Source organism: Mesoplodon densirostris, chromosome 6, assembly GCF_025265405.1.
Source record: "Mesoplodon densirostris isolate mMesDen1 chromosome 6, mMesDen1 primary haplotype, whole genome shotgun sequence".
In the NCBI taxonomy this organism is placed as follows: Eukaryota; Metazoa; Chordata; class Mammalia; order Artiodactyla; family Ziphiidae; genus Mesoplodon; species Mesoplodon densirostris.
In genome coordinates, this window is record NC_082666.1 from 44,573,694 (window position 1) to 44,601,571 (window position 27,878).

General features: G+C 36.5%; 1 protein-coding gene across 2 annotated transcripts in view; it reads left to right on the top strand.

Annotated features, from left to right (window-relative positions):
* UBQLN1 (ubiquilin 1) overlaps positions 1 to 27,878 on the top strand; it is a 44,310-nt gene that overhangs the window by 1,970 nt on the left and 14,462 nt on the right. For both annotated transcript variants that reach the window (XM_060101750.1, XM_060101751.1), the window contains exons 2-5: positions 21,347 to 21,498; positions 22,618 to 22,733; positions 26,950 to 27,212; positions 27,692 to 27,850. In XM_060101750.1, coding sequence (XP_059957733.1) covers positions 21,347 to 21,498; positions 22,618 to 22,733; positions 26,950 to 27,212; positions 27,692 to 27,850 — 690 coding nt within the window. The remainder of the gene's footprint in view (positions 1 to 21,346; positions 21,499 to 22,617; positions 22,734 to 26,949; positions 27,213 to 27,691; positions 27,851 to 27,878) is intronic.

The following is a 27,878-nucleotide window of genomic DNA, read 5'->3' on the forward strand; positions in this document are numbered from 1 at the left end:
CAGTCACTCCCCTCTATCAACCAGTGTTTTGATTTTTTTCCTTCATGGACTTGTTTTGCTTATTCTAGAATTTCACATAAGTGGGATTATATGGTATGTACTCTTGGGAAAGGCTTTTTCATTCAGCTTAGTGTTTTTAAGACTCGTGTATCCTCAGTAGTTCTTTCCTTTTCATTACTGTGTTGTCTTCCGTTGTATGAATATACCACCATAATCTATCCATTTTCCTGTTGAGGGTCACCTGGGCTCTTTCCAGTTAGTTGCTATGAGTACTCATACAAATCTGTATTGTTGGACAAATGCGTTTATCTCGCCTGTTAGAAGTGCTTAGAAGTGGAATGACTGGGTCATAGCGTAGCTGTAGGTTTAGTTTCATAAGGAACTGTTTTTTAAAAGTGCTTGTACCATTTTACAGTCACACTGCCAGTGCATGGGAATTCCCGTTGCTCCACATTCCTACTAACGTTTGATAGTGTCAGTCTTTTTTTAGTGGGTGTGTAGCCATATTAACTTTTGAAGCCCATAGTTCTATTTAGGATTCCTGGTTCAGGTCTTCACCATCCTGGCTGCTTTCAGCATTTTACTGTAAAAGATTAGAAATAAAGTCAATATTTTGTAAATAGTAGAATTCATTTAGTTCAGTTTATTATGCTTTTATCTGTGAGGATGTTTTAACTTTTTGTGATGGTGAAACTAGAATTTCAAATTCTGTGGAAGTTTTCATTTTACTCCTCTGTAACCAAAGTAAAATTTTAATAGATAAAATTAAAGTCTCTCTGTAGCAACTTTTTCTCATGGCAGTTGAATTTTTGTTTTGATGAATACTTTCTGTTGAAGCAGAAAACGTGATAAAAATTGAAGCTCAACACTGCATCAAGAACCAGGAGACAAATTGAACTACCTATGGGCTCTGTTAGGGGAAGTACATACAGAAAAATGTACAAGAATAAGAAAAGTAGTTTTCACATGGTTTGTAAAATTCTACTTGAAGCACAAAAAAAGATCTGTCATTTTATAATTTAAAATTTTTTCTAAGGGTTTCACAGATTTAAACTATTTGCTACAGATTAAAATTTGTCATTAAAATAAACTTAATGACATTGAGATTTCACTAAAAATGTTTAGTCAAAAATTGGGAAGTATTTGGTCCAGAAAATTCTTATCTAATCTTAGAGGTAAAGAAGGTAAGTAAAAGACCTACAAAAGGATAATATTGAAAGCTGAGGCTTTCTATCAGGCAAACCCCATTTTCTGCAATTTAAAATTTCTTTCACTGTTTCTATATAATGTAAATTCTCAGTACATTATGCTGAAATAGTATTTATATGAGCATGTTCTAATAATTGATGAAATTATATTAAATCTCTTAGGTATAAAAAAAGTTGTAAGGTGGTTATTAATTTTCTTATTTTTCCCTCAATTTCTGTTTGTATATAACAGGCAGAAACAAGATACTTTAATACAGCTTGTATTTAACATTTTTAACTTGTTCGATTGATAATAAAGCTTATACTTTTTAAAAATTAAAGTGAAATTTATTTTTCATTACGTACTCAGAATCAGTTGAGTAATGTTTAAATTTCTAACTAAAGGTGGTTAGAATATAAACTTCACTATGTATGTTCCAAGGTGGTTTCATTAATAAGGGTTTTCATAATATAAGTAGATTTTTTAAAATGTGTAATGGCAAAAAGTCCCTGTGTATGAGATTATGTTTTCTATTAATTATTCATTGTTTTCTATGGGAAACAGTTTGAGGATTTCTAAGTGTCAACAAACAAGATGAAGTCCAGAGGAATGTTGTCTGTGTGTGAGTGGTTACAATTAGTGCAGAGAATAGAAGGGCAGTTCTGTATACTAGCTCCTAACTAGCTTGTTCTGGGATTTTGTGGCTCTCTAGATTATAGTGTAAGATTTTGAAATGCAGTCATCTGAAATATTCAGGCGGTGTATATTCTAGTTTTAGAAAATATATTTGTCACTTGAATCTTTTAGAAAAATACTAACATACTTAGACATAAGGTAAATATTATGTATTGAATAGAAGTGAACCTTTCCTTGATAAGGGAAATCACATTGCGTCAGCGTCATCATCACAAACATCATTTAAAATTATACTTTATAGGGTAGATCTAGAACTCTTGTCCACAGTGGTGCCACCAGCCACATCTGACTGTTGAACACTTAAAATGTGGCTAGACTGATTTGAAATGTGCTGTAGGGGTAAAATACACACCAAATTTTGAAAACTTGTGGCTTATTTCTTTGCATAATGTTTTCAACATTTATCCATGTTGTAGCATGTATCAGTACTTCCTTTTTATTGCTGAATAATATTCCCATGTATGGATATATATGTTACATTTTATTTTTCCATTAGTTGAGGGACATTTGGGTTGTTTCTACTTCTTGACCATTATGAATAACACCTACGTGAATACTTATACAAGTTTTTTGTGGCCATAAGTTTTCATATTTCTTGAGCGTATGCCTGTGAGTTGAATTACTGGGTCATGTGATAGCTCTCTGTTTACCTTTTTGAGGGACTGCCAAACTATTTTCCAAAGTGGCTGTACCAATTTTTATTCCTACCAGCAGTGCATGAGGATTCCAATCACTTTCCATTGTGTATAACACTTGTTATTGGTCTGTCTTTGATTGTAGTCTTCCTAATTGCTGTCAAGTACCTTACTGTGATTGCTTGGCTTTCTCTTGCTCAAGCAGCAGTTCTTAATATGGTCTGGGGGGTCCCCAGGGCCCTTCTAGGAGGATCATAAGATCAAAATTAGTTTCATGATAGTTCTGAGAGGTTATTTGTGTTTTTCACTCTAATTTTCTCACAAACAAGCAGCATACTTTTTCAGAATCTTTTAGATGTGAAACGTGAAAATCCAGTTGTCTTCTATTAAGAGACTAAAGTGATTTGCAAAAATTTTAAACAGTGCTATTCTTCAAATAGGAAAATAGTTATTTTTCATAAAAAAGGTATTTAATGTAATGAGTTTATCTTGAATGAATTTTTCAAAGATTTCTCAGTCTTAATTTCTAGTATATCAATAGATATAACCTACATAAACAAAAACTCTGGGGTTTCAAATTTGTAAGAGTTGTGTCCTGAGGCCAAAAATTGCTGCAATGGAGTATTTAATAGATTACGTAGATACTTTTAAGATTGAGGATTGGGCTTCCCTGATGGCGCAGCGGTTGTTGGGAGTCCACCTGCCAATATAGGGGATGTGGGTTCGATCCCTGGTCTGGGAAGGTCCTACATGCCATGGAGCAACTAAGCCCGTGTGCCACAACTGCTGAGACCGGCGTGCCACAACTACTGAAGCCCGCGCGTAGAGCTGTGCTCCACAACAAGAGGAGCCACCGCAATGAGAAGCCCGCGCACCGCAACGAAGAGTAGCCCCTGCTCGCTGCAACTAGAGAAAGCCCGCACGCAGCAGTGAAGACCAAAGCAGCCAAAAATAAATACATAAATTAATTAATTAAAAAAGATTGAGGACTGACTTCAGTAAGTTATTATTTCTTGCCTAGAGACTATGGTAGCCTACTGGTCAGTCTCCCCCATTAATTCCTAGAGCAATCTCTAAAAAATAGTAATGAGATCATTTTATTCTCTACATAAAACTAACAGCTCCATATTGATCTTGGACTTATATAATGTGGCCATGAGGCCCTGTGTGATAATATTCCATTCTGTGTCTCCATTCTGACACCATCTTTCCTCCTTGGCTCTTGCTTTATTGACTTCTTAGTTCCTTGATCTGTTAATCACATTTTTTTTCCTGCCTCAGGAGTTTTGTGCGGTTTGTTCTTACTACCTGGAATGCCTCCCACTCTTTGCCCATTCTCAGTGCAAGGGTCACTTTCTCAAAGAAGTATCCCTGATTTTCCAGAGTTGGTTGGGATTCCCCATTGTACTTTCTCACAGCACCCTGTTTTTGGTCATAATTTATTACAGTTTAAAGTCTATATTTATGTGATTATTTGATTAATGCTTATTTTTTTGCTAGAGAGGACCTGTGATTGTTCACTATTGTGTTACCAGAGCTTAGCACATAGTATGGGTTCAGTAAATATTTGTTTACAAATGAATATATTGTGTTAACAGAGCTTAACACATAGTATGGGTTCAGTAAATATTTGTTTACAAATGAATATATTGTGTTACTAGAGCTTAGCACATAGTATGGGTTCAGTAAATATTTGTTTACAAATGAATATATTGTGTTACCAGAGCTTAGCACATAGTATGTGTTCAGTAAATACTTGTTTACAAATGAATCTGTCATATGCATGATAATGTGTAATTAATAATTACTACCAGTTGTTCAGTCTTTACTGAGTGAAGTACAGTTGTCCCTCGCTATCTGCCGGGGATTGGTTCCAGGACCCACTGTGGATACCAAAACCCACAAATGCTCAAGTTCCACAGTCGCCCTCTGCATTTGTGGATTTGGACGGCTGAGTGTGTACATAATCTCATTGGTTTCTAGCCCTCCTCCTCTTTTAAACTGCTCTCCCCTTAGCTCATCACTCTTGACTGCCACAGGGTGTTCACTCTCGCTTCTGGTTACTGGAACAATTCTTCTAGAATAGCTTTTCTTAACTGAGGATCTTCATCTGAACCACAGAACACAGCAGGGATTTGAATGACTGTCAGTTTTTCCAGCTAATATACTTTTAAATGCATAGGAGAGAAGTTAATTCTTTACATAAAGTAGGATGTGCTGGTAAATGTTCATCAACTAGTTCTTTGGGAAAAAAACAGCACTGATTTACTGTAGTGTTTGCTGATTTCCATTTGTAAATACCTCTCACCATGGAAGATTTTAGGCTACTGATACTAAACTGGCTTACACAATTCCTGAAAATTCAGCAGTCTGAGCCGGTAGGAGCCATTGCTTACAGTGGGTGTCTTAAGGCAGGTGTCAGCAAACTAGAGTGGGCCAAATCCACCATGCCCATGCATGTCTCTATTATCTGTGCTTTCAGGACAGATCATGTGGCCCACAGAGCTGAAAATATTTACTGTCTGTCCCTTTACAGAAAGTTTGCTGACCCCTGCCTTTAGGGCATTAGGGCTTACTGGATCTCGATCTTGTCACACTTCCTCAAAACCCTTCTCATTGGAAAATTTTGCCATGACTTAAGTTTAACAGTGTGACCAATAGAGATAAAATGCAAGCTACATATGTAATTTAAGTTTTCTCAGCCACTTCAAAAATAAAATTAAATTTTTATTAGAATATTTAGAACATAAAATTTACCATCTTAACCATTTTTGAATGTACAGTTCAGTGACATTAAATACATTCATATTCTTGTGCAACCATCACCACCATCCATCTCCAGAACTCTGTTCATCTTGAAAAACTGAAACCCTGTACCTGTTAAACAATAGTTCCCCATTATCTCCTCCTGCCAGCCTCTGGCAACAACCATTCTACTTTTGGTCTCTATGAATTTGACTACTATAGGTTTCTCATAAGAGTGCAATCATAGGGCTTCCCTGGTGGCGCAGTGGTTGGGCGTCCGCCTGCCGATGCAGGGAGCGCAGGTTCGTGCCCCGGTCCGGGAGGATCCCACGTGCCGCGGAGAGGCTGGGCCCGTGAGCCATGGCCGCTGAGCCTGCACGTCCGGAGCCTGTGCTCTGCAATGGGAGAGGCCACGACGGTGAGAGGCCCGCGTACTGCAAAAAAAAAAAAAAAAGAGTGCAATCATAGTATTTGTCCTTTTGTGACTGACTTATTTCACTTAGCGTAGTGTCCTCAAGTTTCACCCATGTTGTAGCATGTGACAGAATATCCTTCCTCTTTAAGGTTGAATGATGCTCCATTGTATGTGTATACCATTGTATGTATATACCCACTTTGTGTATCCATTCAGCTGTCAATGTCACTGGGTTTCTATTATTTGGGTATTGTAATGTTAAATATGTTTTATTTAACCTAGTATATCTTAAGTATCATTTCAACATGTAATTGATATTTTAAAAATTGAGATATTTTACTTTTTTTTCATACTAGGTATTCAAGATCTGGTGTATATTTTATACACACAGCACATCTCAATTTGGACTAGCCACATTTCAAGTGCTCAATAACCACATTTGGTTAGAGACTTCCGAATTAGATAGCGTAGCTAATAAAATCTTCATGCTTCGTTCCCTACTTACCTCTCTCCCTTTATTCACTGCATTTCAGCCATTTTTAAGTCTTTCCCTCCAACTATCACTAGCTCTTTCCCTTTTTGAGCTTTTGCCAGTGCTGCTAATGACAGTAACATAACTACTTATTCCAGGCTTATCAAGGCATACTGCATTATTGTTATTTTTTTTAACTTTCACAACTTTATGATGAAAGTACTGTTGTTACCTCTTTTTTAAAGTGAAGAAACCGAAACTCAGATTAGTAATGTGATTAAATTTATACGCCTGTTAAATAGTGGAGCCTAGATTGAAATCCAGTGACTAACTTTGGAGCCCACACCTAACCACTGCTCCAAGCTGCCTTGACTTTCCTCTGGTTGGCTTTTCAGCCTTTGGGTTTATTTAAATGTCAGTTCATTAAAAGTTGATTGGACTCACCAATCTAAATTAGATCAATGACTATAATCTCTTGATACCATTTTGTGATTATATGGACTTTTTCCTCTCCACCCCATACTGTAAGAATTTACAAAGGGGTGTTTTGCTTACCTCTTAATCCCATTGTACCTGCCTAGTATTGCACTTGGCACACATTGAGTAATGCAAATATTTATTGAGTGAATGAACAAATAGTGTTTTAAAGATTTATTTGCAGTATTTTGTACTTAGTTGGGACTATTTTAACAATGTGATTTACTTGAAAAATGTGACGTTTATTCTTAGTTTAATCAAATGTCTAAAGGCATTATTTTAGTTGTTTTTGTATCTGAGCAGCTTAAAAAGAAAATCCCATTAAAATTAGGATTGGGAATTTTTTAAGAGACTAAAGTTGCGATCTCCAAATCTGTTTGATGCAAATATTACTGAGTTAACATACCGAACAAATTCCATTTATTATAGGCGTAAATAAAATGTATATATATGCACCTCTATTTTGCAACTACTTTCATTAGAAGAAGATCTGAACCCTGGTTTGTTCCAGGTAAATTTATGCCATTCTGAGTTAGTTTGATGTTCTGTAGATATGACAACACGGACTGCTTGGTTTATTGATTAAGCAGCTTCTATACAGATTTCTAGACTAGTAAAATGTTTTTTGATAAATTTTTTATAGCCTTTAAAGCTCTCTCCAGTTTTTATAAAGGATATGGCTTTATTCATTTTTAAAATACAGACTGCAAAGAAAATGAAATACATTATGCATGCTGTTACTTTAGGAAGTTCAAATGATGTAGAAAAGTATGAAATAAGGGGACCCGTTCAAAAAAAAAGTTACTCTAAGTGTGTATCTATCTATCTGATTGTGTCCGGAAAACTGTTTCTCTATTTACCCATATATAATTTTCTATTTATTCCTGTTAAGCAGATGGATTATTACCCACACTTTTACCTTACTCTTTTTATTTGTATTTTTGCAGTCTTTCCATATTGGCATGTGTAGAGCTAACTCATTCCACTATTTGTGATTATTTGTGTTTATATATTAATATTTTGAGAAGTGAGTAAAGGGTGTTGTCATTATTAGTACTGAAATGTGGTCTGCATTTTGGAGAGAGCATGAACCTTGGAATTTGAGAGATCTGACTTTGGGCAAGGCGCTTTACACCTCTGAGCCTCACAGGCCACATTTTTAACATGTGATATAATATCTGCTTCGCTAGATTGTTTGGAGGATTTCATGAGATAATATGTAAAAGTACCTGGCTCAGAGTTTATATACTTTACTTGTATTGGTTTCTTTCCTCCTGTACTCTTTTGTTTGCCAGTGAATTGAGTCTTAATTTTTTTGTAGTAGAAGGAAGAATGCGAGCATGTGTAAGTGAAACATTTTAGTTTGTGGATGTTAGATTTAGGTCATAGAAACTCCTAGAAATTACATTTTTATTGATAATGCACTATCACACTTTTTGACTGAGTGTTCAGTTTTATATTTATAAGAAGGTGCCCTTTTCTCATATAGTTGCTTATGTCTCTAGTTTATCTTATACCCAACATCTTCGTGTAAGATGTATGCAGTGTTTTTTTTTTTTTTTTGCGGTACACGGGCCTCTCACTGTTGTGGCCTCTCCCATTGCGGAGCACAGGCTCCGGACGCGCAGGCCCAGCGGCCGTGGCTCACGGGCCCAGCCGCTCCGCGGCATGTGGGATCTTCCCGGACCGGGGCACGAACCTATGTCCCCTGCATCGGCAGGTGGACTCTCAACCACTGCGCCACCAGGGAAGCCCGTTTTTTTTTTTTTTTTTAATATATATTTTTAAAATTTATTTTTGGCTGCGTTGGGTCTTTGTTGCCGTGTGCGGGCCTTTCTTTAGTTGTGGTGAGCGGGGGCTACTCTTCATTGCGGTGCGCGGGATTCTCATTGCGGTGGCTTCTCTTATTGCGGAGCACGGGCTCTAGGCATGTGGGCTTCAGTAGTTGTGGCTCACGGGCTCTAGAGCACAGACTGAGTAGTTGTGGCACACAGGCTTCGTTGGTCCGTGGCATGTCGGGTCTTCCCTGACCAGGGCTCAAATATGTGTCCCCTGCATTGGCAGGCAGATTCTTAACCACTGCGCCACCAGGGAAGCCCTTGTGCAATGTTTTTTAATGAGGGTACTTTAAGGTTACTCAGGCTCAGGCATTTGTTGCAATACGTTTTATGTTTCTACAGAGGAATAGTGTTTGTGGACTGCGTCTGTCTAAAGCTGCTTTGAGAATTTTTAAGATTGCTAATTGTTTTTTTTCCTAAGTCAATATTACTTAGTTTCTGATTTTTTGTTGTAGTATTCAATAAAAGTGTAGTAGGTAAAACAGACATAGAAGTAAAGTTCAAATGTTAGAGATCAAATTTTGGAAAATTTGAAGCCACTGTAAACTATTTCCTCTGCCTTTTTTTAGAGTGCAGAATAGAAGTTTAAGGATATATGAAGTATGTGCAGGATTTTTGGCTCTTCTACAAACACATAACATTGTTTAAATTGATCATATTAGGATTAAAATTTTATAAAATGCAGCTTATTTGGGAAAGTATGGCATATCTCTTTGATATGGTACAGTTAAAAACTAAGATTTATTCATTTTTGTTTCTAGTGGAGTGGCAGGCAGCTGAGTGTCGTAATCCTTGGGTTTTGTAAGTTTCTTTCAAGCTTTGGGTAATTTACTCAGAGTAAATGAACATTACATTAGTTTATTTGGGAGTAGTTCTAACACCTAAATTGTTTGACATCGGTTGTTTGAAATGTAAAATTTATTTGTATAAGGATTAGATTATAATAGGTAGTCAGATTATACAGTTTCCCTTTGTATGGTACTAGAAGTATAGCTGTACCCTATCTCTGTCATAAATGCTTTCCAGCTTTCACCATGAAGTGCTATAAACTCATACTTTTGAATTGGCTTAGGTGCCCCTCAGAACCAAGAGTTCCATGAGGCTAAAGGATCCTAGTATCAGTGATGTTAATTTTCAACAATGCTGTAATTCTGTAGGAGGAAGTTATTTCTTATGGGTCTTGTTAAGGACTTTGGTTTCTTGAGATTTTGTTGTGAGGATTGAAATGATGTGGGGTGTGGTTCCAGGCACAGTGTAGCTGCTAAATTAGCAATGAATGTAAATGCTTTTTGAACTGTGTGCCTTAGGTTCTTACTCTTTTGCATCTAGGATACCATAGAGAAGCCGGTAGTCTGTCCAGAAAGCCCACCTATCCTTCCTAACACTGACAACTCATGGCTAGTAGGATTCCAGCCCTTAAATATTACTAAGGGCTCAACTAAACTATTCACAACTGTTCTATAAGCATTTGATGCTAGATAATGATGTTCATGGATGACTGTCTCTTATTCTTGGGTGATCATCCCTGCTGTGATTCACATGTCTTAGAGCCACTCTGGTCTGCTACCTAAAACTAAGGTATCTTTTTTTTTTCTCTCCCAAGACAAGTTTTGTTTATTTATTTTTTAATTTTTATTGGAGTATAGTTGATTTCCAATGTTGTGTTTCAGGTGTACAGCAAAGTGAATCAGTTATACATATATCCACTCTTTTTTTACATTCTTTTCCCATATAGGTCATTACAGAGTATTGGGTAGAGTTACCTGTGCTATACAGTAGGTTCTTACTGGCTATCTGTTTTATGTGTAGTAGTGTGTATATGTCAATCCCAGTGTCTCAATTTATCCCTCCCTCTTTACCCCCTGGAAACCATAAGTTTGTTTTCTACATCTGTGACTCTTAAAACTAGGGTATCTTCACCCCAATTTGTTTCTGATGACCTACCCAAGACAAGGTATATGATAGCTTTCTGGCTAGTTGAGTCACTTGAAATTGGATGCTCAGGAAAGTTGGTCATTTACATTTCGACTTCCTGCTGTTTCTTATTTGTAGGGCATTCACAATCAACTTTTAAACCTATTTTAATTTAAGTATAGTACAGAAGAATGCACACATAAATGTACAGCTTCATTTATTAGCACAAAAGTTAGAAGCAGAATATTATCAACTTCCCAGATGTCACTTGTGATCCCTTACAATCACCACCTCTTCTTAACTACAACTTTTCTCACTTTTGACACTATGGTTTTTGCCCCTTTCCTCTCTTTTAACTTATGTTAATGATACCTTATGTTAATGAAATAACATAGTTTATTGTCATTTGTGATTGGCTGCTTTTGCTCTACATTGATCCATGGTGACATGTGGCTGTAGTTCGTGTGTTGTCATCGTGTGTAACAGTCTATTGAATATATCACAATTTGTTGTACAGTTGAGGGTTTGGGTTGTTTTAAGTTTTGGGGTAATAAAGTTTGAACTTCCTTGAACGTGTCTTTTGGTGTATCTGTGAACACATAATTCATTAGATAAAATCCTAGAAGTGGAATTGTTGAGTCATACAATAGCATACATTCAGCTTCTACTGTGAAATGTGTTTCTGAAATATGTGAATTTATACTTCTGTTTGCAATATATGTGGATTCCAGTTGCTCCAAATCCTCTGCAACAGTCTATAACAGTCTTTTTAAATAGTACAACAACTTTATTTTTTTATTTATTTTGGCTGCATCAGGTCTTCGTTGCAGCATATGGGATCTTACATTGTGGCACCCGGGCTTCTCTAGTTGTGGCCAGCGGGCTCCAGACGTGTGGGCTCTGTAGTTGTGGCACACGGGCTTAGTTGCCCTGCGGCATGTGGGATCTTAGTTCCCCCACCAGGGATCGAACCCGCGTCCCCTGCATTGGAAGGTGGGTTTTTAACCACTGGACCACCAGGGAAGTCCCTGTAACAGTCTTTATACCGGACTGTTCGGTGGGTGTGTCACTGGTTTTAAAGTTACCTGATGTTAATTAGGATGACTCCCCTTCCTTTGTATTATTGGCCATTTAGATTTCATTTTTGTGAAGTTCTTATTTCAGTCTATTGACTAGTTTTCAGTTGGGTTGTGTCTTGCTGATTTTCATGCTTTATGTATAAAATCTGGATTCAAGCTCTCTGTTGGTTTTTGGTATTGTAGATACTTTTTCTCTGTTGCTTATCTTTTTACTCTATTAATGATAGTTTAATTTATTGTGCCTTTTTTATGGCTAAATCTTTTTGTGTCCTGTTTAGGAAATCTTTTCCAGTTGAACTAATTTTTTTTTTCTTTTTTTTTTTTTTTGCGGTACGCGGGCCTCTCACTGTTGTGGCCTCTCCCGTTGCGGAGCACAGGCTCTGGATGCGCAGGCTCAGTGGCCATGGCTCACGGGCCTAGCAGCTCCAGGGCATGTGGGATCTTCCTGGACCGGGGCACGAACCCGTGTCCCCTTCATCAGCAGGCAGACTCGCAACCACTGCACCACCAGGGAAGCCCTGAACTAATATTTTATTGATTCATCTTTTTGGTACTGTTTAATTGCAAGGTACTGTTTAATTTGCATGTAGTTAGAGTACATACTCCATATGATTTAAAATTTTTGAAATATGTCGACTTGCTTTATGGACCAGTATATAAGTTTGTAAATGTATTTAAGAAGAATAATTATTCTGTAGTTGTTGGGTACAGTGTTCTATACATGCCAGTTGGGTCATCAGTTAACTTTGTTGTTCAAAGCTTTTATATCTTTTTTTTTTTTTTTTTGCCCTATTTTATTCTATCAGTTACTGAGGTAAATATGCTAAAATATCTTACTTTACTTTTGGATTAGTCTGTTTTTCTCTAGTTCAATTTGATTTTTGCTTTATGTATTCTGAAGCTGTATTATGTACATATACACTTAAAGTTTCATCTTCTTGTGAGTTGAACACTATAATGTTGAAATGTCCTAGTTGCTTTTGTATTAAAGTTTGCTTTTTCCAGGGAACTATATTCAATATCATGTGATAAACCATAATGGAAAAGAATATGAAAAAGAATGTATATATATGTATAACTGAGTCATTTTGTTGTATAGCAGTAATTAACACAACACTGTAAATAAACTACACTTCAGTTTAAGAAAAAAGTTTGCTTTGTCAATTAGAGTAGCCTCACTAACTTTATTTGGTTAGTTTTTACATGGACTATCTTTATTCATTCATTTTATTTTCAATCTTTCTTTTCCTTAGTAGTTTATGTGTATATCTTTTTTAAGCAGCATGAAGTTGGGTTTTTAAATCCAGTCTGGCAATTTTATCTTTTTAACACATAGTCTGTTATGTAATCACTGATATATTTGATTTATGTTTACCATTATACTATTTGATTTCTGTTTTTCCTGTCTCTTCTATGTTGCTTTTTTCTCTTTCTTTTGGATTGTTTTGTATTATTCCAATTGTTCCCCCCTTTTTCCCAGTTGCTCCTTTTATTAGGTTGGTAGATGCATGCTGCTTAAACTATTCTTTTAGTAGTTATCCTAGAGATTACTATATGCATCTTATAAAATGTCTAAATCAGTAAGTACTTGTACTTTCCAGTTAATTCAAGAACCTTAGAACAGTTGAACACTGTTCACCTGCCTGTGGACTACACTTGATCTTCCTTCCTTCCTTCTTTCCTCTCTTCTTTTCTTCCTTCCAACACAAGACATTGTTACTAATGCTTTATAAAGTTGGTTTTTATTTCAATTTATTCTTTCAATTTTTTTATTCCTTCATCTAGGAGAAGATCATTTTCTTTTGTCTGAGGAACATTTCCTGTAGTCTGTGTATGCTGGGTGACAAGTTCTCTGTTTTTGTGCATCTGAAAATGTCTATTTTGATTTCATTTTGAGGGATTTTGCACTGGATATAAAATTTTAGTTTGCCAGTTACTCTTCCCCCTTTATAATTTTTTTTTTTGTGGTACTCGGGCCTCTCACTGTTGTGGCCTCTCCCGTTGTGGAGCACAGGCTCCGGATGCGCAGGCTCAGCGGCCATGGCTCACGGGCCCAGCTGCTCCGCTGCATGTGGGATCTTCCCAGACCGGGGCACGAACCCACGTCCATGTCCCTTGCATCGGCAGACGGACTCTCAACCACTGCGCCACCAGGGAAGCCCTTTTCTTAATTTTTAAATCATGGATAATTTCAAATATACAGAAGTAGAGATAATGGTAAGTTAGCCCTGCCATGAATCCTTCACCCAGCTTTGACAATTAATTTTGGAGCCATCTTGTTTCAGGTGTACTTTCCCTTAAGGGCCCTCTCCATACCCATTATTTTGATGCATCTCCCATGCCTTATATCACTTCATCCTTTAATATTTCAGCATGTACCTCTAAAAGCTAAGGATCCCTTTAAAAAGTGAAATATATTTCCTGCTTTACCTTAATAATGTCTTAATTTCACCAGTCCAGAATTTCCCCATGGTTTCAAAATGATTTTTTAAGTGCAATATTGGCATTAATTTATTATTATGTAGTTTTAACTTTTAAAAAATACTTTACTTTTTCGAGCAGTTTTAGATTTACAGCAAATGGAGCAGAAAGTACAGAGTTCCCATACTCCCTGCTCCCCCTACTTTAACCTCCCCCACCATCGACATCCCGCCCCAGAGTGGTACATTTGTTACAATTGATGGACCTCTATTGACACATCATTATCACTCAAAGTTCATAGTTTAAGATTCACTCTTGGTGTTTTGACAAATGTATAGTGTATGTGCTCTACCTCTACCCTAACTCCTGGCAACCACTGATCCATTTACTGTCTCCATAGTTTTGTTCTTTCCAGAATGTCGTCTAGTTGGAATTATACAGTACATAACCTTTTAGATTGGCTTATTTGACTTAGTAGTATGCATTTAAGGTTCCTCTATGGTTCTTTTCATGGTTTGATAGCTCATTTCTTTTTATTGCTGAATAATATCCCATTGTCTGGATGTACCAAGATTTATTTATCCATTCACCGGTAGAAGAATTTCTTGGTTGCTTCCAAGTTTTAACATTAATGAATAAAGCTGCTATATACATCTGTGTGCAGGTTTTGTCTGGACATAAGTTCTCAATTCCTTTGGGTAAATACCAAGGAGAGGGTGATTGCTGGATCGAATGGTAAGAGTATGTTTAGTTTTGTAAGAAATTGCTAAACTGTCTTCCACAGTGGCTATACCATTTTGTATTCCCATCAGCAGTGAATGAGAGTTCCTATTGTTCCATATCATTGCAGCATTTGGTAGTGTTATCTCTTTTGGTTTGGCCATCCTAGAAGTTGTATAGTGCAGTCAGTCTCCTTATTTTAATTGGCAGTTCCCCTAATGGCCTATGATACAGAGCATCTTTACAGATACCCTTATTTGCCATCTGTATATCTTCTTTGATGAGATGTCTGTTACAATTTTTTGCCCATTTTTTAATTCAGTTGTTCAGTTTCTTGTTGAGTTTTAAAAGTTCTTTGTATACTTTGGCTAACAGTCCTTTATCAGATGTGTCATTTCCAGATATTTTCTCCCATTCTGGCTTGTCTTCTCATTCTCTTGCAAAATATTTTTTTTTCAAGTGGGATCCAAATAAAGCTCACACATTGCAAGGGACTGATAAGTTTCCTATTTTTCCTTTTCTGGCAAGTATGCTTTTATTTCTTTTTCCTGCCTTGTTGCATTGGCTGATATTTTTAATATGCTGTTGAATAGAGTGAATAGAGAGCAGACATCCTTGTTTTGTTACTGATCTTAGAGGGAAAGCATTCAGTTGTTCACCATTTCTACACCAAATTGTAGATATTTTGTAGATGCACTTTATCAGATCTGGGTAGTTCCCTTTTATTCCTGATTCCCTGGGACTTTCGTCATGAATGAATGGTTTCAAATGCTTTTTTTTTTTTTTTTTTACTGTCAATTGATAAGACGGTGTGGATTTTCTTTTTCTTTTGTCAGTGTGGTGAATTATTGATTTTTCAAATGTTGACTTACTTAGCCTCACATTTCTAGGATAAACCTAACTTTGTAATGAAGAATTATTCTTGTTCTATATTGCTGGATTTGTTTGCTAGTATTTTACAGAGGATTTCTGCATCTGTGTTCATGAGGGATATTGGTCCCTAGTTTTCTTTTCTGGTTTTGGTATCAGGGTAATATTGGCCTCACAAAGTAAATTGAGAAGTGTTTCCTCTTCTGTTTTCAGGAGAGAGTGAATGAGTCCTGGCAGCTTGAATCTTTCAAGAAATTGGTCCATTTCATCCAAGTTGTCAAATAATTGCATGTAGTTTTCCTTATTCTATTAATAAAATCTGTGAGGTCTGTAGTCATTTCCTTCTGTTGTTCCTGATATTGCTAGTCTATGTCTTTGTTTTTTTCTTGGCCATTCTATCTAGAGGTTAATCAATTTTACTAACATTTTAAAAGATTTTTCTCTTATTTTTCTGTTTTTATTTTGATTTCTGCTCTTATTTTTATTTTTTGTTGGGTTTCATTTGCTTGTCTAGTTTCTGAAGGTTGAAACTTAGATTACTGATTTGTGATCTTTCTTAAATTTAAGCCTTTAATACTGTAAATTTTCCTAGGCATTGCTTTAGCTGCATCTCAGAAATTTTGACATATTGTAACTTCATTTTTGTTCAGTTGAAAATATTTTCTAATTGCTCCTCAAGACTTTCTTTTTGACCCATGAATTATTTAGAAGTATTTTGTTTAATTTGGGAGTTTTCCAGATATCTTTCTGTTATTGATTTCTAGTGTAATTCCATTATTGTCAAGGAATATACTTATATGGTTCAATTATTTAAAATTTCCAAGGTTTGTTTTTATGACCCAGTTTATGGTCTTACCTTGGTTGAGTGTCCCTTGTGTACTTAAAAGTATCATTTCATCTATAGGTTCTCCTCTGCTTTTTCCCTGTAGCAATTTATTTGTTAAGGACACCTTTTTTGTTGATTTTAGTAGCTGTATCCTTTTAATGTCACTTAATGTATTCCTTTATTGCCTACATATCTGGGGGAACTTTATTAGACCTAGAGCAGGCAGTGGTTCTTAGTAGTGTCCATCAGAATCACCTGGGAAGCTTGTTAAGCCATAGATTACTGGGCCCCATCCTCAGAGTTTCTGATTTGGTTGGGGCCTGAGAATTTGCATTTCTACCAAGTTAACCTGAGAATGGCGAATGTTGCTCATCTGGGGACAGCACTTTGAGAAGTACAGCAGTTTCTCAGTCTTGTTATTGATTACATTTTGAGTTGGAAAATTCTTTGTTGTTGGGGCTGTCCTGTGCATTGTAGGATGTTCAGCATCTTCGGTCTCTACCCACCAGTGGTACTTAAGCCCTGTTGTGACAACCAGAAATGTCCTTAGACATTGCCAAATGCTTCCCAGGGCAGATAGAGGCTTCCATTCACTTTAGGAACCTCTGCTTTAGGGTGACTAACTGGGGAAAACTCTTAGATCTTTATCTCTAAGTTTGTTTATTTTAGCCTGGTTAGATTCTCCTTGGAGACACTATATATTATAATCTTTCTGCTTGGATGTTGAAGGTCCAGATGCCAGCATTCTGTTTGATAGGTGTGAGGTGAAGGGGGAAAGGCTCAGCATCTGGTATGTCTCTGTTTACTTAATCTTCTGTTTTTAGTGTTTTATGTCTGTTCTCAATGTGTCTGGTGTGTTCTTTAGTTCAGAGACCCTCTGTTCCCCTTCCAGAGAGAAAAAAAAATCTTCTAGTCTTTTGTTGGGTTTGGGGAGGGACAGTTGCTTGCTTAGTGTGCAGTGAAGATGTGTCTGCTTCTTAGACTTTCAAATCCCCTTATTTTAGCCCTTAGGCACCTCTCACCTTATACCTTATCCTCAGCCTCTGGTGGTACCATGTCAAGTCTTCCAGGAATTCTGTAGATTGTGGGGATTGAATTAGCTTTTAGCTTGGCTTTCTGTATTGCCAGTTCAGGATTCAGTTCTCTTGGGTCCACTGGATGTCTGGGTTCAAAACTTTGTTCCAGTTAAGACCAAAAGGTCTCAATTTGTTCTGTTGTCTGAGTTTCTGCTTTAAAAATTTCTTTGTGCAGATCGTATGTCTGATAAGACTTGTATGTAGAATATATAAGGAATTTTTACAACTCAATGATAGAAAGGCAAATAACCCAATTAAAAAATGGCAAAGGATGTTAATAAAGTTCTCCAAAGAAGACATATAAATAAGCACATGAAAAGATGCTCAACATTGTTAGCCATCAGGGGAATGCAAATCAAAACTACTGCACATCTACTAGGATGGCTATTAAAAAAACCAGTCAGGTAATAAATATTGGTGAAGGCATGGAGAGATTAGAACCCTTATACATTGCTGGTAGGATTGTACAATGGTATAGCCATTAGCCACTTTGGATAACACTTTGGTGGTTCCTCAAATGATTAAATCAAGAGTTACCATATGACCCAGTAATTTTATTCCACATCTAGGTATATACCCAAGAGAAATGAAAACATATGTCCACAGAAAAACTTGTACATGAATGTTTATAGCAACATTATTCATAATAGCCCAAAGGTGGAAACAGCCCCACTGCCCATCAGTTGATGAATGAATAAACAAAATGTTGTATATTCATACAATAGAATATCGTTTGGCCATAAAAAGGGATGGAGTATTGATATATATACCATGACATGGATGCACCTTGCAAACATTGCATATTATATGATTTCACTTATTGTGAAATGTCCAGAATAGGCAAATCTATTTGACAGAAAGTAGACCAGTGAGTGGTTTCTTTTTTTCTTTTTTTGTTAAATTGGTATCTGTGGGGTCACTGACTTTTTTTTTTTTTTTTTTTTGGCTGTGCCACGTGGCTTGCAGAATCTTAGTTCCCCAACCAGGGATTGAACCTGGGGCCCTGGCAGTGAAAGTGCCTAGCCCTAACCATTGGACCACCAGGGAACTCCCCAATTAGTGGTTTCTTATGGTTTGGAGTGAAGGGAGAATAGGGAGGTGATAGCTAAAGGGTACTGGTTTCTTTTTGAGAAGATGAAAATTTCAAAATTGACTGTGGTGATTGTTGCACGTATCTGTGAATATACTAAAAACCATTGTACACCTTAAAAGGGTGAATTGTATATGTGAGTTATATCTCCATAAAGCATGAAGAAATCTTTCCTCGTTGTCTCAGTGGGCATTTGAAAGGATGTAAGAGATGTGTGTCATCAATCTGGCATCTTACCTTCAAGTCCTAAAATGTGCTAAAATGCTATATAATTGTATGTTAAACAATTAAATTATATATTTTGGAATGACATGAGGTGTATCAAGGATTCTGAAAAGGATTTCTTAGTTTAAGGTTAAGAAACACAAACTTAGATTAACTTCATTTTACATATGAAAATGTTTTGATGTTCTTGAAGTCAGACCTAGATTTCAAGCTTAACCTAGCAGTTTATTAGCTGTGTCACTGTGAGGAGGGGGACATATTGAACCTCTCTGTTTCTATATCTGAAATAGGATTAAAAGTCATCTTCTTCAGTTACTGAGGATTAAAAGAGCTGGCACTGTAGTAGCTACTATTTATTGACCACCACGTATGTGACTGATGCTTGAATTTTACATACATTCTCATTCAATCCTTATAAAAACATGTGTTCTGCTTGTTATCTTATTACTATTTCTAATAGCTGCCAAAGGGAGAATGAGATGTTTAATAATAGGAGAATGGTTAAATCATGGTTTGACTTACTTCTTTATATAGAATATTGTGCTAATGGTACTTTAAAAAGATTTTTCTTGTTGGAAATTGCATATCTTAGGTGTAAAAGGGTTATATATCATTTATTTCCTTTTTTTAAATTAGTTTTTATTGGAGTATGGTTGCTTTATAATGTGTTAGCCTCCACTGCACAACAAATGAATCAGCTATACACATACAGATATCCCCTACCTTTTGGACTTCCCTCCCATTTAGGTTACCACAGTGCATTAGGTAGAGTTCCCTGTGCTGTACAGTTGATGTTCCTATCAATTGTCTATTTTATACATAGTATCAATAATGTATATGTGTCAATCCGTCTCCCAATTCCTCCCACCCCACCCCTTTCCCCCATACATTTGTTCTCTGTGTCTGTCTCTATTTCTGCTTTGCAAATAAGATCATCTATACCATTTTTCTACATTCCACATATATGTGTCATTATAAGATATTTGCTTTTCTTTTTTTTTTTGGAGGTACGCGGGCCTCTCACTGTTGGGGCCTCTCCTGTTGCAGAGCACAGGCTCCGGACGCGCAGGCTCAGTGGCCGTGGCTCACAGGCCTAGCCACTCTGCAACACGTGGGATCTTCCCAGACCGGGGCACGAACCCGTGTCCCCTGCATCGGCAGGTGGACTCTCAACCACTGCGCCACCAGGGAAGCCCTGCTTTTCTTTTTCTGACTTACTTCACTCTGTATGATGCTTTCTAGGTCTGTCCATGTCTCTATAAATAACCCAATTTCATTCCTGTTTATGGTTGAGTAATATTTCGTTGTATATATGTACCAGATCTTCTTTATCCATTCCTCTGTTGATGGACATTTAGGTTGCTTCCATGTCCTGGCTATTGTAAATAATGCTGCTGTGAACATTGGGGTGCATGTGTTTTTTTGAATTATGGTTTTCTATCGTATATTTTCAAATAAAGGAAGGAAAGTTCATATGGAAAAGGTCCAGAATATTTATTGCAGTATAATTTCGCATTATCTATATGAGTTTTTAAAAAACCAGTTGGTTACATTGAATGTTGTAACTTGATTATGGAAAATTTCATTTATACACAAAGGTAGAATGTGATGAACTTTTGTGTACCTCTCATTTTCAACAGTGATTGACATATGGCCTATCTTGCTTTATATTTGTATTCCTCTTCATCTCCCCTCCTGCCCCTGCAAGAAAATGTTAGATATCATTTACTGTGTCTTTCCACTTACTGTGACAACCAAAAATATCCCCTTTTATTTCCAAAACATTGCCTTGGTGATAATGCTATCATCTATCGAGAGCCACTTCTGTAGGGCATTGGTGTATGTAGGGCATTGGGGTAAGATGTGATTCTTTTAATTTCTTTACCACCCTGAGGTTTCCTGACTTTGACAGTGGAGTAAAAAAACCTAAGTATACAGGTGATTTTGATGAAGCTTTGAGAAACTGATCTAGTGTAGAATAAGTAAGCTTTTCTTATAGTATGACACTCTTCTTTTCTCTGTTTTTGCATTTTATTCTTGTCCCTGGGAAGCCTTTCTTCACGTTTTCCTGGCTACTTTCTAATTAGTTTTCACTGGAAAACTTTCTCAAACTACCCTTTGTGCTTCCTCTGTACTTTGTGGTTTACTGACTGCTTGCCTTCAGGGAAAGATTTTTGCTTTCTATCTTTGCATCTGCATGATACTGCTTGTTAATAAATGTTTAATGAAAGAGGTGGGATGTAAAGTCAGTATAATTGGCTTTCTTTATATTGAGCTAGAAAGGAGCAGGATTTGAGATGGAAATCTGAGGAAAAGATTATTGTAAACTTGGTAAGAGCTATGTGTGGCTTGAACTACGTTTAGCACCATTGATATAAAAAGAATAAGGCTATGACAAAGAAGTGAATTATTGGATCTTAGCAGAAGATTGAATATAAGATATGTACACCTGTAATAAAATGTTTGCATTAGAGATGAGTGAAGTGGTAACACTCATTTCCGACTAAGATCAAGATACGGACACAGAAAGACTATGTCTTTATATTTGAGCTGTTGCAGTATCTGTAGTGGGGGCTTCTTTTGAGGCACTTCTTCTACAAACTAGACTAGATGATGTTATGCAAACATCTGTAATACATATTTATTTTATCTTATTTAGTTCAAGGAAGAAATCTCTAAACGTTTTAAGTCCCATACCGACCAACTTGTGTTGATATTTGCTGGAAAAATTTTAAAAGATCAAGATACTTTGAGTCAGCATGGAATTCACGATGGACTTACTGTTCACCTTGTCATCAAAACACAAAACAGGTGTGTTTTTAGAAGACATTTAACTTTAAACCATGAATAAATGTTTACATTTCTCTCTTAAAAATAACCAGTCTTGGCTTTAAATGGCTTTCTGTCATTAATATGTAAATGGATTAAAATTCATCTATTTGCTGCTCATGTAGATAGCAAATGTTTTAATGATTCAGTAATGCTAATGCTTACACATCTGATATTTTAGGTTTATCATTATTGAGTTATTATTTGAATTACAAAACAAGCAAATGTTTTTAGCTATGTTTTTTGTTTAGAGAGATTTTTGGACAGAGATCAGGGGTGACTCATCTTCTTGGCAAACCACAAATTAGTAACCATGTTTCATTAAATCTAAGGCATCATTCAGTTTTTAAGAGATGCCTTTGTGTACCACTAAGTAAAAATATCACCAATCAAATTGGTATATTTTCTTTTCACTTAAAATTATTTTATACTTAGTGAAAGAGCTCCTAGAGCTCCCTTAGACTTATTCAGATATGGTATTTTATCATCATTCAGATGAAATGAGATTCAGAACTCTTAACTCATGTCACATGGAAAGGGTTTCCAATAAACTCTCCTTATTTTTTACTTAAGGATATTAAGTAATAATCAGTTATTACTTGTATTGATTTCTCAGCCTTCTTTTGGTGAAGTCTCTCTTTATTTTTTACTTTTAACTTTTTTAGGTTCTGAGTAAAAGTGCCCCCCCCCCAAACCTTAAGAACTTAGAAAGGGGTAGATTAAAAGTAGCTTATATAGTCAAGCTTTGTGATTGTGACCAGTCATTGATTCTCTTCTGTGAGGTGACCTATCTCCCTCTCTGATCCTCTTCTGTGAGGTGACCTATCTCCCTCTTACATAATCAGTATGATTGAAAGTAATAAAATATTTATGACAGTATACTTGAGGAAGGGCAGTTGAAATATAGTTTGGATTTTGTGGGATTTCACTATGTTTCTTTATATTTGTGTTCCTAGTGCTTAGTTATTTCAGGGTATTTACTCTATGATAATTTGAGTTGTTCTGAAAACTTAAACTTTATTTCTGCGTATTGGAGTTCCAGAGGTTCTTTTGAAATAATTAGCTCCAGTGTTTATACCATGATATAATTATTTTTCCTAGGCCTCAGGATCATTCAGCTCAGCAAACAAACACCAGTGGAAGCAATGCTACTGTATCATCAGCTCCTAATAGTAACTCCACATCTGGTTCTGCCACTAGCAGCCCTTTTGGTTTAGGTAAGTATCTTTAGTCATTTTTTATAAGGATTTTTTAAAAACTTCCTTCCCCCCAGGGTAGTTTTAAATAAAATGATAGAATTAAACATTAAGTCACTTTAGCAATGAAAAAAAAAACTTGTATAGCTTATTTCTGTAGTTGTAGGTATTAAGGGAGTAGTAGTTGGGAATACAGATGTACTTGCTTAGCTTACATTTACATATAATAAGTGGTCAGTAAGTGACACATTTCTTTTCAATAATGAAAGAAATGTACTGTATGTATACTTGATCCGACCACCACATAATTGACTCTGGAGAGGATTAGCTAGTTGTTGATCATAAGCTAACCCCCTGAATACAATTTTCTTGTTTGTAAAATGAAGGGATCAGATTGCATTAGTGATTTCCTAACTGTTCTAAATGCTCACAAAAAGGCCTGGGCCTGGGAGCAAGCCCAGTGGTTAAGAAGCTTCTCCATCAGCCAAAACTATCAGTTTTCTTATATCAGTTTTTACACTGAGGTTCTTTGGGAGGTTTTTTGGGGAAAAGAGTAGTCTGAAGCTAACAAAAGTTGAACTAGGTAGATAAATGGCTTAATGCTTCTTTCAGTTCCGAAGTTGTATGACAAGTATAGTACCTTGAAATGACATTTTAAAAAATATGTACAATTTTCTCATATCGAGGATCAAACCTTCCACCTCTTCCAGAAAAAGTTTTTTAGTAATGGCATGGATTCACATTTGCCTTTTTTTTAATGTCTGATGCTCTTATTTTTTAAAATGATCTTGGGTTAAATGTGTCTCTTTGGGTTGAAGCAGATGAGTTTTAGATGGCAAAATTATTAACATGAACAATCTAGAGAGATGAGGATGAAATTATTTAGTGTTGAGACTCATGAAAGGTATTTTTGAGGTAAATCTCTCCCCTCTTCCCTCATTTTATAGACAAAGAAATTGAAGCCCACGGAGGCTTTTAGTTAATTTGTCTGAGGCCATACATCTCCCTAGTCCCTGCATTTCTTATCTCATTCCCACCCCCTCCTATCTTAGTTACTTTTCTCCATCAGTTATTCCATTTACCCTATATATTCAGCTTTTCTTTTGCTGTCTCTTTTCGTTAAGGTCTATTCCATGTTTAAAAGCCACAGAATCCCACTACCACCTTTCTTCTGCTTCCTTTGTCAGCTATCTTTGGAAAAGGCATTTTCTGTTTTCTGTCTATATTTCTCTTTCACTAAGTTTGCTGTGCTCCATTTCTTGTCCCCATCACTTCACTGAAAATTCCCTTGATAAAGTCACCATTGACCTCTTAGCTTGCCAAATTTAGTGGACACTTTTTTAGATTTTTAGATACTTAGATTAAAAGAAAGTGATTTAAAATCTAATTCACTCTCTTCCAATGCATACCAGGCTTTCCTTGAAATTTTTTTTCTTTAATTCCTGATATTCTTTTTCCCTGGTTAATTTTCTGACCACTTTTTTTCTCTCTCATTTGTGGGTCTCTTCTTCGTATTCCTTATATTAGTATTGTTCCCCAGAGTTCTGCCTTGTTTTTCTTCTCTTCTTTTACTCTATTTTCCCCAAGTGACATTATCCTAACTATAACTTGTTGACTCTCAGATCTTTACCTCAGCCCACATCACTTCTGAACTCCATGCCTTGTATTCAGCTCTCTTTGATATTGCCTGATGTTCTCTGAGTCCGTTAGCCTGCATGTGCCTCCTTAGAAAGCAAAGAAGAACAAAACAAATATAAAAACTCATCATCTTGTCTCAAACTACTACCTCTCCCCAACCAAATCTCTTGGTCCATAAAATCTTCTCTATCCCACCCCATGCAATTATTCTATTCTGTTGTTACTTCCGTGATGTAGCTCCTCAGCTTTTAAAAATGTTTGCTCTGTGTCATTTCCACACTGTTATTAGAATATCTTAAGTGACTGTCTTGCTTTTTAAAAATCTTTCAAGACTTTGTGATGTAGTCCCCATCTACCTCTCCATCCCCATTTCTTACCATATCTCAACAGTTATACTAGTTAGGATAGGCTATCCTGTGGTAATAGATAACCCCAAACTCAGTGGCTTATTACCACAAAGCTTAATTTCTTGCTCTAAAGCTTTTCTTCATTCTTCGTTTTTTAAAAAATTTTATTTAATTGAAGTAGAGTTGATTTACAGTGCTGTGCCAATCTCTGCTGTACAGCAAAGTGACTCAGTTATACACAGAGACATTCTTTTTTTATATTCTTTTCCATTATGGTTTATCACAGGATATTCAGTATGGTTCCCTGTGCTATACAGTAGGACCTTGTTGTTTATCCATTCTAAATGTAATAGCTTGCTCGTGCTTCATGTTCTTCACTGGTCAGTGAGGCCTCCATCTACATAGTCCTCAGGGACTCAAGCTAATGGAATTCTGCCATCTTGTAGCTGCACCATTTGGGATGTGGCAGATTAGACAGCTAAAGTGTCTCAAGCTGGACCTTGTATTCTGTACTTGGGCCAGAAGTGACACACATCATTTCTTGTAATCCTTTGGCCATAACTAGTCACATGGGCCTGTCCAACTGCAAAAGAAATAGAAGGCTGCACATGAGACGTTTGGTGAGCACTGCTGTTTGCCCTTTTGGTCATACTGAATTGTTTGTGGTTTTAAGAATACATCAATTCTCACATTTATATCTGTGCTTTTGTATATAATGTTTGTTGTGCCTAGTATTAAATCTTCCTCCCAGCACTCCCTACTTCTTGCCAACTTACTCATTTTCCAAGTTCATTAAATGTTATCTTGTGGGAAAGCAGCCATTTCACTTAGGTACTATATTACCGTGATATCCTGTGAATGTCTCTTTTGAAGTACTTATTCTGCATTTATTTTCTTTGTCAATCTTTCCCACCAGATTGAGTTCTGAGGGTATACTTGTGTCTTTCTTGTCACCTTATTCCCAACATGTAGCACAGTGCTCAGTAAGTGAGGAATGAATGCATTTGGCTGGTTATATAATTTTACAAAGTTTTACAATAAGCACTTAATCATCCTCTTGGATCTATTAGGTTTCTCCATGATTTAATTCCTCCAGAGAGACATCTATTTTCATGATTGGCAGCAGCTCTGTTCCAACCAGTCATAAGTGAATTCTACTTGCTACGCTTAAAGTAGTCTTCTGGAAAGAGATTATTAGAAGTATAATCTACTGTATAGTTTTCATTTCTTCCTTTGCGGACATATTCCGGGGTGTTTTTCTGATACCAGCCAGTTCTCCAACACTGCCTGGGTGGGTATCCAGTAGTTCAATTCGGACATTACCTACTTGGAGTTAGTGTCAAATCCCACAAGTTAAAGGACTTAGTCCCCCATGACTGCTCCTACTTCAGATACCAGTCCAAGTCTCAGGCTACCAGTACTTCTGACTGGCAGGCTGTAAATCGGGTGTTCCCACAACCCCCGTATCAGGTTTGGTAATTTGCTAGAATTGCTCACAGAACTCAGGAAAACACTTTACTTAAATTTACCAGTTTATTGTAAAGGATACATCTCAGGAATAGACAAGTGGAAGAGAAGCATAGGGCAAGGCATGGGGGGTGGGGGAAGAGTGCGGAACTTCTGTGCCCTCTCTGGGCGTGTCCTCCTAATAGCACCTAGATGTGTTCACCAACCCAGAAGCTTCTGAACCTCATTGCACAAGAGTTTCACAGAACTCCATCTCTGTATCCTTTTCTAGTCCTGGGGGTTGGTGGATGGGGCTGAAAGTTCCAGCTCTCAAATCACTTGGTCTTTGTGGTGACCACCCCATCCTGAGGCTGTCTAGGGGCTCCACCCTAAGAAACATCATTAGCATAAATGAAGTATGATCCAAAGGGGCTTGTTACAAATAACAAAAGACATTCCCTTCAGTCAGGAAATTCTAAGGGTTTTAGGAGCTCTGGGCCTAGAACCAGGGACAAAGACCAAATATATTTTGGTATTATACTACACATAGGAAATACATATTTATTTGGTTTTATACTTATACTTAAATATCAAAGTGAATGCATTTTTACAAGTCTGAATTATAGAAATTAAACATGTACTTACGGAAGTAATAGGAATTCTATTTTTGCTTTAAACTGAATGGTTTTCTGTTAATAGGCTATTGATTCAGTTAATATTTTTGCATCTTCATATTTTAACCTAGTCGTATTAATGATAAAATTTCTGAATTTCATTTATGTGTGTTTTTCCCTTTATCTTCTTAGGTGGGCTTGGAGGACTTGCAGGTCTGAGTAGTTTGGGTTTGAATACTACCAACTTCTCTGAACTACAGAGCCAGATGCAGCGGCAACTTATGTCCAATCCTGAAATGATGGTCCAGATCATGGAGAATCCCTTTGTCCAGAGCATGCTTTCAAATCCTGACCTGATGAGGCAGTTAATTATGGCCAATCCACAAATGCAGCAGTTGATACAGAGAAATCCAGAAATTAGTCATATGCTGAATAATCCAGATATTATGAGACAAGTATGTGAAAAGTTTCATTTAGCTAAGAAATTATATACTTATTTCTTCCTATTTAATTTTCTGTATTTAAAGAGCTTGCCATATTTATAAGCTAAAAAAAAAAAATTCCTAATCTTTGTTCAGGAAAACTCAACAAAGCTGTAATTCGAACTATTTAAACTTTGAATTTTATGCTGTATTTTAAAGATTTTTGTAAATAGTTATTTTGCAGATTTAGGAAACAAAAAGAGTCCAATTCAAGAGATGGACAGTCATGCATAACAAAGTGCTTCTCTTTTGATGTTATTTGAATGTTAGCTTGCTTTTTGAGGTGATTTCCAACAGGAATTATTCAAAATAATTTTCTGATTTAAATATTGAAGATTCCTAATTCATAGAATTAGAAAACTTATAAAATTAACTGTGGCAGTTAATAGCTAAAATAGTTCATGTGTATTTCAGTGCCTTCTTTTTTCCCCCCCTGGAAATCTTTTTCTTAGACACTGGAACTTGCTAGGAATCCAGCAATGATGCAGGAAATGATGAGAAACCAGGACCGAGCTTTGAGCAACCTGGAAAGCATCCCGGGGGGATATAATGCTTTACGGCGCATGTACACAGATATTCAGGAACCAATGCTGAGTGCTGCACAAGAACAGGTAATAACACTGGCTCTGAGGCTCAGGC